Genomic DNA, 17389 nt, shown 5'->3' on the forward strand with positions numbered 1-17389 from the left:
TACAAGTATTCGTTTTTGTTTATATAGATTTCATTTATTCTCCTATTCTCTTGAGGCCACACACACATAGACGTTTAATGGTTCTAAAAGTAAATCACTCTTTTTAATTACTCAACTACTCTTAGTGTGGCAGACTTTTAAAACTTATATTTTCTTAGTCAATTTGCGTCCATACTCTGTGATCAAGACCTTGTCATTTTTTTGGAGCGCATTAAAGTTAGCAACTATTAAATTCGATCGAGTTCTACAAGCATCAACAGTAGTATATAACGTGTTAACTCTGTGTTAGAAGAGCCAGCCTGATCAGTAGACGATCAATACAAAGGTTCAGATCACACACTCCTTAACCACCTCGTTTTGGTGAATGCTTCAGCGCGTGGTACGACCCGAACGTGCCTCGTAAGATGGCTTTTTAAACCACTTCCTCGAAGTGCCTTGAACTTGGTGAGCCTTAGGCAAAGTAGTTAATTTGCAGATCTTTAACATGATCCCTACTTATAGCCCTCTTTCTCAAATGATCCAAGTATCTGATATTGCAGATATTCATAGGCATTTCTCACTTAACTCTAGGCGACCAACCGCCGTTCACTTATTCTAAAAAAGTATCTGAAGTTTGTATGAGTTTTATACGTCGAAACAAATTCAACTTTTCATTATTTTTGAAAAACAGAAAGATGTATATTTTATACGTGTATTTCTGCAGTGAAAACTCACGATAAGATCCCGTTTTGATTGACACAGTTAGATTAGAGTAAGAGGATAAGAAAAGGGATGTGGTAAATTATGATGCACATAGAGTAACTCAGCTTTATCATATCTACCAATATTACAATTCATATCTTAAATATATTTTTGAGAGTTTGTACTGTATAAAATTAACTTCATATTGATACTGAATATTCTATATATTTTACATAAGTTCACATATATTTCATATAGAATTGTCTCAACATTTTATCTAAAATTGACTACATACAAGTAAAAGTTAAATCACAGCGCCATCTATGTTTTGAAACATGTACTTGTATGCTTACATTATTTCTACTAAGCGTTACTAGAGGGCGTCAGTATTCTTTGAAGTATTTTCATACAAATTGTTAATGTTAGACAATAACTTTTCTTCTATATTTTATCTTAAAACACAGCAATGCTGCCGTCGCGTCGTGAAGACTCTTCTAATTAAAGTATTTACAAGTTTGTTTAATAATTTAATTTACATCAAACATCTTTTTATAATTATCATATCATTAACATCTCAATTAATTTGACGGATAACATCTTTATTATATATTTTATTTCATCATCGCGGGGAACTTATTAAAATCTGTCAATAAATATTCAACAATAAAGCTTTCATAAATTTGAGCGTAGACTTGAACAGTTAGATACCGGATGCGAGTGCGAAGTGCGGTACCTACACTCGCTAACAACTTTAAAATCTAGAAGCGTTTTGCGTTTCCCACTGAACGTTCGATAAACGTTTAAAGTTACACACTAGACCGCATCCGGAGGTCCGTCGGCCGGCCGGTGCACCGGCGTCGGCCCGTCGGGCGCGTACGAGGGGTTGGTGTCGCCCCCGTCCGAGTCCACGTACCCCACGTTTTCTATGATGCGGCACCGCGCCGTGTCCGGCTCGTGCTCGGCGTATAGCAGCCGCGCCGGGGTTCCGCCGAAGTCGCCCAGCACAGCGGGGGCACTCGACCTCGTTATGGAACCCTCTCGGAGCGCCACGGAGCACCTTTTCCTCTCGGGCGCAGGCGATCCTCGGTATTCAGAGGTGTCGGGCCGCTTGCACCGCAGCAGTTTCGCGAAGGCGGCCCGAAAGCCGGCATTCTTCCACGCGTATATCAGAGGGTTGATGCCAGAGTTGGACATGGCGAGCGATGACGTCAGCCGGTACACTATCGGGTTGTGCAGCGGAATGATGGGCAACGTCTGGGCGCACGAAACCACCACAAACGGCATCCAGCAGATCGAAAAGGAGCCCAGGACTAAAAGCACGACCTGGAACACAAACGATGATATTTAAAAATAAAAGTAATCATTTTAAAGTTATTGCTAAAGCAATTCATTAAATACGTCCGGTCCGTATAAAAATGTGAGTAGGAATATTTTGTCTACTATGATAAGTAAGAAGAAGAAATCTATGTACCTGTATACTCTTCCAATCGTTGGCGCCGGCGGGGCAACATGAGGTAGCGCGCAGGCGGCGTGCGTGGCAAGTAGCCTCTCGCCAGATGCGCCAGTACAGCACGAACATCACCATCCAGATGAGCGAGAACATCGGCGCCAGGATGCTCGTCGTGTACGATTTAGGCACCACCTGTCAATAAAATAATGTCACATAGTGCTTTCGATTTATTTAAAAAAAAATGTGTGTACAAAAGTCGTAAGTTTAATTTCGAATAGGGCAGTGTAGTCATTTTTACGCGATCGTTATTTTTTTGTAAATACACGTGATGACGTATGCATAATGATTCACTGATAACAGATTAGATAACGTTTGTTTCTAGCACGTGGTAGGTGTTGAATTTTGCGACGTGTTTTTGTAGTGTTATCATATATTTATATAAAAAATAACAGTCACTCCATTCATATAAAACACATCGATACGTATTTCTCTGGTTTTGTCGTGCAATTGATACTCTTATGACGCCTCACTGTTTTGTCATTTTTATTTATCTGTTTTTATATAAAACAATATTTATCATAAGAAAGGAATGATCATAACTCGTTTACATATACTTGAATAAAAATGAAGTATTTTTTTCTTTGTTTATTATTTTAATTTTATAAGACAGTATCGGAAGAGCACGTACCAGGTTCATTTCGCAGGCGATACCGTCGTGCCAGTCGTTCCAGAACATGGGTATGCAGGAGATGCAGAGCGCAACCGACCACGTTGCGCTCATCAGAAGCCGCGTCACCACCTTCGTCATGTAGCGACTGTAGTGCAGCGGGTGCACGATCGCTATGTACCTGCCATGTACCGATGCATGTCTCACTTCAAATGTAACGTTCTCAGCAATAAGTGCATACGTGGATTACAGATTAAAGGTATCGCATTTGCCAATAAATCAAATTGAATGGATAAAGATAAAAAGCATTACCTGTCGACGGCGATCGCTATGATGTTGTAAATGGATGCGAGACACGCAAGTATGATGAGGATGAATCTCATGAGGCAGGACCACTTGACTTTGCCGAAGTCGTCATCGATGTAGAAGACGAGGTGGTAGGGCAGCGTGAGGCCCACCATGAGGTCAGAGATGGCCAGGTTGAGTACGAACTGGTTGGAGACGAGCGAGGAGAGGCGGCGGCTGAGGGTGACAGCGAGGATGGTCAGGGTGTTGCCGCTCACGATGAGCAGCATCAGCGTGCCGTCCATGATGCTCCACGCCCAGTAGTTGTAGAGATCCGCGGCCTGCTGCGCCGCCGCGTCCGTCGGCACGCTGTCATTGCCCACCACAAAGTCCATCCCATCGCTGGCCGCGATCGCCAGCCTCCCCCACTCGGAATCGTTCGACGTCGTGCTCGAGTTACGCACACATCGTCTCACAACCGACCACCGCACACGTTGTGTCCGCACAACAAACTATGGTCCTTTGCCGCACTCGCTTCGCGCACATTTTCCTCCTCACCCTCGAGCGTTGCGCCGCCTGGAATAAGAGAAAATAATGTTACCATAAGTATGTTTTAACATATCGCACGCCGCGGTGCCTTGAAGTCTTTGAATGCAGACGGCAGTCGCACGTAAAGGTGCGACAAGGGTTTCAGCGAACACGCTCGCGTTCCCCGCAAATTGCTTTGCAGCGTCATCTCGCCTACTTTATCGCACTTCACACGGCGTTACTCTAAATTACATTTAGAACTTTTTAGAATTTACGGGAAAAGCTAGGATCGCTTTCGCTCTCCGTTCCCTGATGAATTATTTATTTCAACCGGTGGCGCTTCGTCGATTCGCAAATTGTAAGTCGGGATCGTACGCGAATTGTTTCTAAAGTTTCCAAGTGTTTTCGCATCGTGTGTCCTGTAATATTAACGATAGCTTTATTACATTTCGTTTTCTACAAATTGGATGAGACGTGCCGCAGAAAAACAACAATTCTATTTAATGAATTATTCATAGAGTATCTGTTGAGAAATGTTTACGTAGCACTTGCTAATATTATTAGGTATCGCATTTAGGACCACTGTGGTTTAGTTGGAGAATTACGTAACCGTGACCTTGACACCGACTGAGATCTTATCGATCATGGAATGCTGATGCGGCAGGAGGCCGGAAGTCGCCGCAAAACAAATGCCGACTCACTATTTTTATTATACCAATCGAACAATAACAGAACATTTGGATGCTAAATTGACGAAATTAACTCTTCATGTATTTACAAAATAAAATAGTTTGCTTGATCAAACTCGAACTTGAAATAGACTCAAACTAAAGTAATAATAACATTTCTACTCTACTTTAATTATATAAACCGAAACTGGTTAATTGAAAACAAATTATTTCAGTAACGTGTTACAGTAAAATTTGAATTATATTCAAGATCTTACTAACATAAATAACAACGATACAACTACGAACGTTTGTTGCAGTGCGACTCGGAAAGTTTCTAAGCAATATAATCTCGGAGACGCGGAAATACCGTTACTAATATTATCTTTGATACAGAAATAGAAATTTTGTTGATATTGAAGTTTGTGAGACTTATTACGATTATTAGATTTGAGAATGAAATTGTTTTGGTACAAAATTTTAACGAAAATATTTTATTTTTTCGTTTTTTTTTTAAATCTAAAAGTATTGTATGGATACAATAATCTTGTTATTCAACATTTGTATTACACAATAACACGTGTGTACTAGAAATACACTTTTGCGACATCTACATCTCCTGAATGTAAGTTGTTTTATAGCCTTTTGTGACCCAGTCTAGTTTGAGAATAGAAATAAGGTAAATATAGATACATAGCAATGCTTAAATTAAATTAAATCTGCGGGATCGCTTCGGAATTTCATCTCTTGTGGCCTAACGGACTGGCTGAAAATAGTTATTGATAAATTCAATCGAGCTCTTAGTGGTAAAAGGGTTTTAGATTCCCATTAACTTTTTTGTAATAGTTGTTAAACTTTTATTGTATAAATGAACCAAAAGCTAAAATTACAGACACAGAAAAAAATATAGTTGACGGCTATTATAAAATAACTTGAGACCCTGACAATGTTTCTGAACAAAGAAAAAAAAATGTTAAAATGTGATAAACAATAACGTTTAACATGCAAAAGCAATTTAAACTAAATTCGATATGGTGCTTTATAATTTGTGTCAAGCGACAAGATATAGATCTGATTCAAGGTAATTTTCTAGAATAAAACTAAAGGAAACAAATGTGAACGTTTTATTAACTATGTAGCCTTAATTGATGATTGAAATACTTTTATTTGATTGAAAGACGAAAAGAAAGACTTCGAGAAAGTTTAGTAACGTGCATTCTTTATTTTGTATTAATTCGTTCAAAATGAAATTGCAATGTTTTTAAAGAGCGCCATCGCGAGTGAGCTTAAAAATATACGAGTGTCCAATTTGCATCGTTTTGACACTTAAATTCCAGAACACGAGCCTTTTCCCAATGTTATTCTGTACACCGATGTGCTCACAAGGGAACAGTACAATTTCATTATTTTTTTACGTACTCGTACTAAAAAAAAAATTATTTTAAATTGCGTTTAGTTGAAAGTATTTGCTAAATCTATCCCTAGCTGCAGCGATCAATAGCTATTAGAAGTCTACCGGGTCATTGAGTTTACACAGAGCAAGTTACGTGCTTTGAGTTAGGACAAGCCGCTGCATTTCAATGGAGCCCTAGTATTACAACTAGGGCGGCGCCACTGTCGCCGGTGGAATGTCCGTTGGTGAACGATCTTCGATAATGGTGGGATAATGTCTCATTAATATGCATCGCGATTGCGAGCAGCAGTGATCTGCTGCTCGCAATCGCGTCCGTCGGGAGGAATCCCTTGTCTCTCCGGACCCGTATCGACCGATTACAGTAGTTACGCTAGTTTACCCGGTAAACAAAGGAAATGATTCTCCGAAGATAAACGGAACGGAAAGAAAATTACTTCATCTATTCGATTACACAAGGAACAATTGCGACTATTGTGACTTTTGTGCGGAGTTTTATGTTGAAAGTTTTAATAGTTTAAGTTGAATCTTTTTGTTTGTGATATTTTTATATGATAGTGATTTTATTTTTAAATAGTTGTCGCCTGCGGCTCCGTCTGCCCGAAAAAAAAACATAATAAGCAGCCTATGTGTTCTTCAGGTTATGTCAAATTTCATCGAGATGTGAGTTGTGCCGTTCTGGAGATATCTTCAACCAACATCCATCCATCCATCCAAACATTCGCATTTATAATATTAGTAAGATTATAAGATATTGAGGTAGAGTTATCGATGGTTATTTGCTTACGCTTCTAATTCCGACCTCCAAAATATTAATCTAATTTTAAATCAATATCGTAAAGCCTTCCGTTTATATAAGGTAGCGTGGCGGACTCGCGTGCGACCTCTGGCGTTCATTTCGCAACAAATGTTATAAATATTTACAATTTGAACTTGAAATTCATGCTCAAACTGTCAAGGCTTCTCGCCGGTTAAATTAGAGCCGTAAAGCTTTGACGACAAATTGGCAAATCCGAAATGACGCAGCTACGCCTACGTTATAATAACTTTTTGTTGAGGAAAATTTGACGAGGCCTTCTAACTTTGTAAGGAGTATTTTTTTTTTAATCACGAACGATATTTATATTTCTTGTCTGTAAGTTGATTGTTGATCTCAAAGAGTGTGCTTGTATTATATTCAGACTGTAGAGTAGCTGTCAGTGGTAACATGGGACTGGCCGTGTGTCAGTGTTGTGTTAGGGCAATCTTTTGTCTATCATTGTAATAGCCACGGATCGATTCATTCAGCTCGAAGGACGTCAGGCCCGTATAGGTCGCCGCCACGGAAACATTTTGTAAGCTTTCTATTATACAGTTGTTTTGTTTAACTATCGAATCATTAATACGTACAGTTTTGTACTATTATTTACTAATTGAAAAATGAATCTACGATAAAAGGCAAACATTTTCTATATGCGCCTTTATATGGTCAATTTAAATGTTTACAACAAAATTTCTTTCTGTCGTAAACATTTACATAATTTTAAATGTCGCTTAATATTCCATTTCAAAGGTGATAAAATGTAATTTCTAAATCGTTATGTTTTAAAGATCGTAAAATAGAAGTAAATTTATCGTTTGTTTTAGATAGAAGGGGCACAGGATCACTCGAAATCTCAGAGCGGACGATAAACTTCGCATTTACGTTAATACTCTGAAAATGACTTGATTTGAGTAATTGCTATAGAATTTGTTTATTACTATCAATTGTAGATTAAATTTATGCCAAAGGTTTTAACGACGTTTTAACAGAAATTGTTTTTCGACACCATTGTTTTGTTATTTCTAAGTTCTATGTACATCGACACTTTTGAAGTTAAATGCTATATTTTTTGGTTTTTTATATAACATATGTTTATCGTCTGTACAATTTAATAAGATTAATGTTAAGAACGACGAAAAAAGATTGGCCTTTTAAACTTTTATGTACGGAAGCCTTTTTAGATAAAACAAAATTATTGCCTCCATTAGCGGTGTATTGTGAGGGGAATAATAAAAAGGACGCGGGCTCGATTCGGCAAACCGCGGCGTCTTTCATGTCCTTGCAATCGATTTCATGACGCGTCATACAAGTTTTTGAAAAACAAGCTTGTATCACTTGATTTATGATAATAATGTATGGATATCTCAGTTATTATTAACGCTTTTGTTGCACTCATCTTGCAATGAGATATAAACCAAAAACATGATGGCGAATGAGTTAGTCCTTCGTAGGAGCTTGTATTTTTAATTATAGGTGATAATAATTAATAATATCCAAACAAACAAGTGTGGTCCGGTTATTAACACGTCAGTCACGTCAGTTGTGTCATAATCTAGTCGTTAACGTGTGCACGCCGCCGCAGCGACCGCGCCCGAGAGTAATCTCTAACCCATTTTATAACTGCCCGCCTCTACCCGTTAGAAGCTCGCAACTGCTCCGATATCAAATATTACGCCCTTGATAATAGACATTTCATTCATATTGGAATTCTATAGATAACAAATCGATTATCATTGGTTTTTTTTTTTAAATTGAACATTATTAGATGTTTCAAGTTAATGAAAATGCATCCTAAAGTAAGCAAGTTTTATACCCATTTACCGTGGTCGGGTAATGTTATATTTTATTATGTACGTGTCAGTTTACATAGGAAAGCAATATTTCAGTTGAAAAATCATGGGCGCTTGCGTGAACCGGGTCTCGCCTTGGCTTTGTCATTATAAATTCATATCGCTCGTTCCCAACATCAATGGTTCGAAGGTCGTCTATGAACCGTTGCTATCACGAATGCACGAACCTACTCCGCGCCCAACTGATCACACATTCATGAGCCGTGCCCTTTCTCCTATAAATTGTCACTATTTTTGTAACTGGTTGCATTGGAAATGCGGCTTTTGTTACACTACAATCATATTATTTGTATATATTGTTGTTTTGTAACACTTTGAATTCTGAATACTTAGATGTTTACGAGAACGTTTTATATGTAAGCTTTAAAAGTACATTTACACAATGCGCGTGTAATTTTAACTGTGACATATACGTTATTTTATTTAGATCATAATTAAGTAAGTGCGTTTTAATTTAGCGAGAAGGCGGCCTTATCTTTTTATCTGGTCGTAACGATCCACTTCCTACATTGGACCAATCTTTACGACGCCAATTAAAAAGGGTACAGTCACGGTCGGCAATAATTGAGCGCCGTAAGTTGTTTTTTCTTTTATGTTGGCTCCATTATTGATACCCAGCGTGGGAGTCGTTTTATCAATGGACGATAGTGCGCGGACAATTAATCTCAATTTGCGACGGCTTAGTGCGAGTCCGGTGCTGGACAGATGAGACCAACTTTTACTTTCATTAATTCTTCCGAAAGATGCCTGATACGTTGCGACCCAGTTTTAAAAATGTCGTTGCTATTTTAGCTTTATTGAGAAGATTCAAATACATTTTTTTCTATTATTCTATTTCACCTATACGACGGTTTCTTGGAGATTTAATAAAAGTTGTTTAAAAATATTTGTAAAATAAATAACACTTTACGCCATTCACTTCAACAACACTCCATCGGAATTCAATTTGACGCAAATCTTTCTTTATTTTCTTTTAACGTTTATAACGTGTCAATATTGTCTGGTGCTCCAGTCACACTTCGCAGACGTCCCCTTTGTCGATGTTGAATTTTCTTCTATTTTTCTTCGTACACATGTAGCTGTTAATTCCGGTTAAGCAACTAAGACATTTATAACAAGGGAATAGGATTGAATTTCCGGCACGGTAGTCAGTGTGACAGTTTTCTGAGCTCACACCATTCAGACATTTGTTTGCTCCGTGATAAAACATAATAATATTGTGTGTTCAAGGGTGTTCCCGCTGTGTGCGACACCCTTATAGCAAACACCTTTTAGGTGAGGTGTATAACCATTATCCATAAAAATCGTGAATACGTATATATCCAGAGTATGTTTTTTCCAGGCAAAAGTTAACAAGCAATTATTAAGTTAGTCCTTTTCTGTTTTATTTTTCTTTCACTAGGTAAACTTTCTCAGAGAGTACGCTTTCAACGAATAACCCGATGATTCGATATTAGCTTCATTTTGTTTTGTTTATTAAAGAAATTTATTTGTTAAAATAATTTTGATTGAGTCTTAAAAGCTTTTGAGTCTACTCTCATCAAACATTTATTTATTTATTTATTTAAACTTTGTACACATATAATTTTTGTGACATTACATTAGAACATACTCATTGTTTCGTAATACTCATATACATCATTTTAGATTCAATGACAATAATTTCAGCGGTTTTTTTTAAATAGTCTTTTTCATTTTTTAAACTTATTAAAAGATAGTTTTTCTAAAAATATTGATGTTTTCTGACATAATCTCGTCGATATGCAGTAAAAGTTTGAAGTATGTCTAGGGTACTTAAGAAGCTTATCGTTGAGTACGCGGGGTAGGGGGCGCTGTTTGCGCTGTTATCTCCGTTTAACTTAAAGGTAGGCTTGCCGGATTAAGTACGCGAGCTTTGTACATATATTTATATTTCATTAAGTATGTTGGTGTTTAATTACTTTCTGTTTGTTTTAACGTTCTCGTAATAATCAACTTCATATCACGTGTTACGTTTTAAAGAACAGGGTCAATGCAGACGAGATTATTGTAATAATATTGTTTGTTTCAAATATGCATGTAAAATTATCCTAAGTAAATACTTATTTGCCATCCATGCTCAGAAATACTGTATGTATTTGTTTAGAATTTCAAAGCAATTTTTTAAATTTTACATATAAAAAGAACACAATGGTAGTTATTACTGTACCTGTTACAGCACAGACTCGATATCTGTTAAGATTGCTCGTTGAGTAAATAATTTAATTACATTTTATGTTGTGTAAAAGTCTAATGTAGTCTATACTGAGGATTAAATGTAAGACCTTTATCTAAAGTAATGTCAACGCTAAGTGAAAAGTTTCGGGTCAATGCGATGGACCATAATTTCGTTTTCCGTTTTACGATACTATAGAACATTGAGCACTAAATATGGTCGCAGATCGCTAGAGGTTGCTTAAATGATACTTTGAGTATAAGTTATGATGAGTCTATAATAAATGTCAACACTCAAGAAGAGACATGTCAATGAACTAGATTTAACTTGGGTACTAAATTATATAAACTGGTTTGAATGTAAATATCTCGGCTGTAGCAAACAAATGCTAACAATTAACTTAATAAAGTACCGAAGTTGTAACATAAAATACAAGGATCGCTTGATATATTGCCACGCACGAGTTTACACATGACTTGAGAACAACAACAAAGAAGATTGCGCGCAATTGATTAATTATAAAAGATACGTGTAAAAGATACCCATTAAATTCCCGAATAATACAAAAAGGTATTTGTTTACCTTTTATAAAATATTCATTATTTTCAAAGGGCGAAACTTTGGGAATTTCGGATGCCCGCGTGAAATTAGTCGAGAGAAAGAGCGGGTCGCGCCATTTTGGATTGCAGACATTCTTTGAAACATAAATATAAGTCATTTTGTTGAAGAATAACACCTTTAAAAAAAGGTTTTTGTATTTTTATCTAAACATTGTAATTGAATTAATGCTACTGTCGACGTATCGTTGAATTGATTATTTTCTAATTTAATGTTGCAATGTTTAATTATTTAACTTTATTATTACTTACAACACTATATTTATGCCATGATAATGTAACTTATCACAATATCATGTTATAACTTTGCTTCGTAATACCATTTCACTTTATAATTTATATAAAAAACTCTCCAATGTGTATAAATTTAATTAAGATAACCAATGGTAATGTTTTGGATACGCTCTACAAAATAGATAGTTTACGCTTGGATTGCGTTTTTATTACATGCGTCACGCATATGTGTTCCGTTTTAAATCATTCGTGCGGTTTGTCTGCGTAACAATTAATCGAGGTTAGCGATTATTGACAATGCGCCGCTTCATTTGTCGCTTCTGTATGTCGACTGGTGAGCGGTTACCTTTATATATCTGTCCCCCTTCTACATTACTATGGTTGCACGCTTTATTGCCCATTTAGCAATAAGTGTTTTAATTTCTATAAATTAAATTCTATGTTTTAATGCATTTGCTTGCTCTAACTAAAGGAACTAACACAAAAATCAATTATTAACTTTCCATTGTAGACATGTCGACTTAAGATTTGTTAAGTTAAAATCTTCTGTTATAGTTTGAACAACAACAAATTTAAGGCGCTATTTTTGGTTTATTCTAATTTTAGCCAGCTTTTTATTGCACCACGTAATTTCCGCTCTCATTGTTTTGACGAAAAAAAGGCAATCGTCAAGCCTTGGTGGAAATATCTAGCTGCAAAGTTTCAGTGTTGAATACTTTATCTACCCGGTGCTGCGGCCCCCTCCACTACATTGGCCACTTCGTAATAAATTCTATATTATGATATGACGTAGAAAATTACAGATATCGTTCAAGTACAGGATCTCATTCCCTAAGATTAAAGTAATTCAGTGGTATGCGTTTGCGGTATTTGATCCATCTTTCTCGCTTATATGAGCATGCAGATAGAGCATATTATAATCCAACATCTATATATAAATACCCTTGACTATTTCAATGGATTTGTTCCATAATGTCCATTATTATCAAATATAGCCTGCATTAGGTAACAGTTGTCGTATTTACGCCCACGCACATTTCCTTCAACATTTATTTAGAATCGACTACTTTATTGATGATATAAATTGCCCGTACATGTTTGCGGTTTATCGTTTGCGAAATGCCTTTGGGTCGCCCTTGCGCCCTCAGCCCGCTCGTATCCGGTGGACTGATATCTTAAACCATATAACAAGACGTGGAATAAATTATAATGACCTCTGTTACGATTTGAAGTGTTCTGATTTCAATGTGTTGAATGTGATACTGCTATGGAAATATAATCTTCTATATTTTTCCTTCAGAGTTAAATATTGTATGATAAAGGTTAATTCTAATAAGTTTGAAATGTAAATAAACGATTTCTAACTTGGGGGTTTCTGTGTAAGTCAATACCTGTCTTTCAACTACTAGACTTTTAAATTGTGATAGCAGTTTATTTGAATTTGAAATAAATTTATTCCAACAAATGTATTACAGTAGCTGAATGTAAAACAAACTTTATCTTTGTCAAAGCAATTTCTCGCAATAGCAACTATCCGAAACTCATCGCGAGGAATTCTTATTTCGTATCGTTCGAGAGCTTTACGTATTCCATACTCGATCTCTTTTATTGTATCGTCTAAATGTTGGACGAGTTGGTGATGTTCGATTGTTCTTGTGTTGTGAGTACACAGCTTGTGAGCTTTGGTGTTCATCGTGTTAGCACACGAATCAGCTTTGCATTAGTACTCCAAGTTATCGCACGTGCAACGCGGCAGCCTTCCAGTGCAAACATTCAAGGTCGCTCGACGTGACCTATTTACGCGGCCGTAATGCACAAAAAAATAAATTGTACCTTAATCCAGAATTGATTTAAGTTTTACGGAAATAAATATTATTTTAAAGTGAATAACGAAATTTATTTGATGTTCGGAGGAAAATTGACTTTTCTTTATTTTCGTATCGTGGTAACAGCTGGTGATTGTGCTCGTGTAATAAATGATTCACGGTCGGTGAAGCGATGATGGAATGAAATTGAATAAAAATGATAAAATTCAGACGAAATCGGCCTGTCGGTTACATAAGTGGGGGCGGAGCTAGGTCCGCTGAAAGCTTACGTAAGGAAGTCTGAACATTCACTGAAATATCAAAAGGTTCGTTTGTTTAATTCGTACTCCATACAAAAGCCAGTGGGAAGTGTGACACTAAGGAGACGTTTTACTCTAGAATTTTGTTTCTGTTTTTTTTTTTTATTTTATATCAATTTTAGTGCTCACTGGAATTGTTGATTTGTGAAAACTTTTACAATTTTGTATTGTATATTTTGTGCAGATATTTTGTAATTGTTTTATTAATTAAAGTTGTTGATGAAATGATTATTAACAGGCGACAATGTTGAGCGGGAGCAATCGCCGAGCAACCCTACATAAATATTGTTATTTACCTCTGCGACGATACCATTCACGTCAGGAACGCGTTGCCGGTGCGTTTCCCGCCAAAATGTTTAGTACAACATTCGCACTACATTATATTATTTCACGTATATTTTAACTTCAGTTTACCACTCACAATGACGTGTTACATACGCGAAGTTTTCCGAGTGTTTTAGTGAGCATTAGGATTGTTTTGTGAGAAACGTCCGATCAGTAGCTCGGTAGGCACGCAACTGCCGCGGCGGTCGACGGTCGGCGGCGGTCGCACAGTAATTCGGAGACCTCCACAACTGCTGTAGCAAAGGGCGCAATACTTTTCATCCGCGCAGCCTTCGCTTACTAGCTACAGAGGCACATTAATATTTAAGACCTGACCCTTTTTATTACTGTTTTAGTAACAGTCATTAGAAATAGCTGTAGGTATATTTTATAAATTTTTAATAAACAATTTTCCATTAAAATTCTCTTGATAATGAACATGTTTATTTACATAAGGGTTAATACTGAACTCGAATAATAGCGTCGGAAATAGGGCATGAATTTAATTGATGTTTCTGAAGAAAAAAATGGTTATTGTGAGAAAACTATAAAAGATAGATATATGCTATCGCGGACTTTTATTTAGCACATTTAAAGAGCTACAATACCCCATACATCATTTTTATGTAGGTCCTATAGTTTAGCCTACGTAAGCGCTGAAAGCAAAAATGTCCCTAATTTTCGCAACAAATTTTGAAGCTATATTCAAAATCTACTAGTCTTCCAGTTATTTAAAAAAAAAAACAAAAAAATGGGACCCACCTGCAAGCACTTCCTTTCGATTAAAATATTTTTCATCAAAATCGGACCACCAGGGGCGGAGTATCGCGGTAACACACATAAAAAAAAAAATACAGTCGAATTGATAACCTCCTTCTTATTGAAGTCGGCTAATAATGTTACCGCTCGGTTGTTTTAAATTTAACCACTCAGAGTTGTTTATATAGTGTATAGCTTATATAAGCTATAACATCATCAAAAATAACTAAAAAATCACTTTTTTAATATTATTTATTTCTTTTCTAACGATGTTCACATGTTTTAAATTGACAAACACATTTTTTTAAATAATGTTTAGGAATATTTTGCGTCAATTTTGTTTATCCCTTTAGGGTAATACGATTGTGAGAGCTTGTTAAAAATGTTAAATAAGCGCCGGAGATAAATTGAAGAGTGCTCGTTTAGAAAAAGTTACGTAATATGCCCAGCTTTGACATAAAGGGGGCTCAGCTCGTGTGTTGCGGATTGTGGATGAAATTTTTAACGAGAAGCTCCTGCCGCGTTCACTGTCCCCGACGCGCATAATGTTTCGAATAACGTTTGTGTGTTTGTTGTTATTAAATTTATCGTATCGTTTCATAGTATACATAACTTACTGCGGTTTCTAGAGGACTATTTACTACACAACTTTTTAAAAGCTTCCTAGTTAGTCGTTAAATTAATGTGCTTTGAAAACTTTCCATTTTGTGTGTATTGGAAATAGACGTTTTCATTTGATTCCGCCAAAAATAATTTTACTCTACACTTGTTGTTATTAAAATAAAGTACTATATTTTATCCTTATCAGTAACATTGCATTAAGCAAATGCATTATAAAGTATAATATAAATGGTACTTTATCTGGGAATTAAAATAGAATTGAAGATATATGCGGGAAGCTGCCAGAAAGTAAATCTCTAACATGTGCTACGACCACATTACATGCCTTGCGGACGCTTGCCAAATTTTAAAATTTTCATTTTGAGATTTTATTAAAATAGAGTAAGTTTTAAAAACAGTAAAGATAGTCGAACATGTCTATATTTACACAGCTGTTTTGATTAAATGTAGTTACGCAGGCAAATAGTTGTCAATGGATTTTTAAGTTTCACCAGAGTGTATTTTAAATTGGAAACGTTTCAGTAAACTTTAAGTTAAACTAAATTACTTCAAAATAACTATTCGTAAATATATTTCATACAATGAATGCTTCTTAAAATACGTCAGATTACTTTCATCAAAAGTTAATATTTCACACGTTTAAAGTAATTTTAGTTTTTATTATTTCATAAAAATAGGCTATATATTTCTGGAAGTTAAAACTTAAGTAATGCCAAGGGTAAACTCGGGAAGAATGTGACGCAAAGTATTAACATAGGGGCGCTCAAGGATATTTTCTACGGATTAAAATGTTTCGCCTTCATAACTGCCTCGTTTGGTTATAACAAGAGAAAGGAAAAGTGTACTTTGTTCTTCGTTGTTAACAAGCAATCTTTTGTAACTGTTAAGAAATGGGGAACATTGTATCGTCGCTTAAATTATATATTTGCTGTTACAAGGCTTAAGACACGCCTGACAAATGTCTGATGACAACAACTGTCAAACTTGTATGACAACAAAAAGCTTTGCAAATCTTAAATAGGTAATTTTTTTTTAATTCTTTTAAAAAGCTCTTTCAAATTTATAAACGACTTGTAGCATCTATGGTAAGATGAAAGCTATGAGTTATTTGGTGCTAAGTTGTTTGCCAACTGGCTGTTAAAGAAAAACTAATACGGAGATTTCGAGCTGGCAGCCAAAAGTAATTTTGTCCATATCAATAGCTTGACATGAACATCTGTATAGGTTAATTTTAACTCTGCTTACCTCTAGAGATAAGCAAGTTTAAAAAATTAAAACAAATAAACTCTTTTTTAATCATCAAATCTTGTATCATCAATAAATCGACTTTTTCATTTAAATTTGCACTTTAGTATGGTCCAACTCTACACTGTCTTTGTCATATTTCTTCAAAGTCTATTTTAAATAACGATAAGATTCGACAAAATTAACGGATTATGCTTAGGCCTTACGGATTTGAGATCATTATTATTAAATAATTAAAAGTTTAATATTTACTTTTTAATTGTATCACTGTTGCTGAATAATTTATAGCTTAAAATGTAAGCTTTTTGGCTTTCGTTATGGTAAGAGCGACATAAAATTGTCTGAAGAAATATTTTTTTTAATACATACATTTCTTAAGGATAGTTTTAAATACAATATTTTCATATTATAAAGGCACTATTCTGGAATTGGACATTAAATGTTTTTTTTTCTGACGTATTCAATTTGAAACTTTTTCTAAAAGCTAAATTATTTTTTCAACTGCCATATCACGGGCGTTTCTTAAATACTATATTTAAATCAGATGACCTTCGTGTTTGGTCGACATTATTTATACTAACAAAAAAATCGTTGTCATTCTGTGCCTTGTAATATTGTAAACATTTAAGATTTTGCTTTGATGGAAAACGAAAAAATATACGCAATGTGCAAATGTTTTATTAACATTGAATATATTGAATACTTTGTGTCAAAACAAGGAATAAACTTAGAAGCATATGCTCATGACCTTTACTGACATTGAAAAAATATATTGAACTGCCTAAATTCATTAGTCATAAAACATCCAATGCTTGTCTTAAGCCTTTTTTGAAGAACTCCGAGAAGGCAACCAGCGCTGTGTAAAAAACGTTTAGCCACTTTTTAGTATTCTAGCTCTTCTTAACTAATCTAGTTTGCCATTAACTTT

The 17389-nt window shown here is 35.6% G+C and overlaps 2 protein-coding genes across 2 annotated transcripts in view; one reads left to right on the plus strand and one right to left on the minus strand.

The window, feature by feature from the left end:
• LOC106720695 (serine/threonine-protein kinase SMG1) overlaps positions 1 to 17389 on the plus strand; it is a 52749-nt gene that overhangs the window by 7398 nt on the left and 27962 nt on the right. The window lies entirely within an intron of this gene.
• LOC106720846 (D(3) dopamine receptor) lies at positions 1311 to 14012 on the minus strand. The gene is made up of 5 exons (XM_014515646.2): positions 13809 to 14012; positions 3111 to 3659; positions 2820 to 2979; positions 2153 to 2323; positions 1311 to 2004 (listed from the first exon to the last, which is right to left on the minus strand). Exons 2-5 carry the CDS (start codon positions 3476 to 3478, stop codon positions 1495 to 1497), a joined length of 1209 nt encoding a protein of 402 aa, XP_014371132.2. The 5' UTR covers positions 3479 to 3659; positions 13809 to 14012; the 3' UTR covers positions 1311 to 1494.

This window comes from Papilio machaon, chromosome 12 (genome assembly GCF_912999745.1).
Source record: "Papilio machaon chromosome 12, ilPapMach1.1, whole genome shotgun sequence".
Classification (NCBI taxonomy): domain Eukaryota; kingdom Metazoa; phylum Arthropoda; class Insecta; order Lepidoptera; family Papilionidae; genus Papilio; species Papilio machaon.

Excerpts from the sequence above, each read along its gene's own strand:
- LOC106720846 (XM_014515646.2), bottom strand. The coding sequence starts at position 3,478 with ATGGACTTTGTGGTGGGCAATGACAGCGTGCCGACGGACGCGGCGGCG. Across the intron at positions 2,980-3,110 it reads ATAGCGATCGCCGTCGACAG|GTACATAGCGATCGTGCACC; the intron begins GTAATGCTTTTT and ends GGTACATGGCAG. Across the intron at positions 2,005-2,152 it reads ACGATTGGAAGAGTATACAG|GTCGTGCTTTTAGTCCTGGG; the intron begins GTACATAGATTT and ends TTTGTGTTCCAG.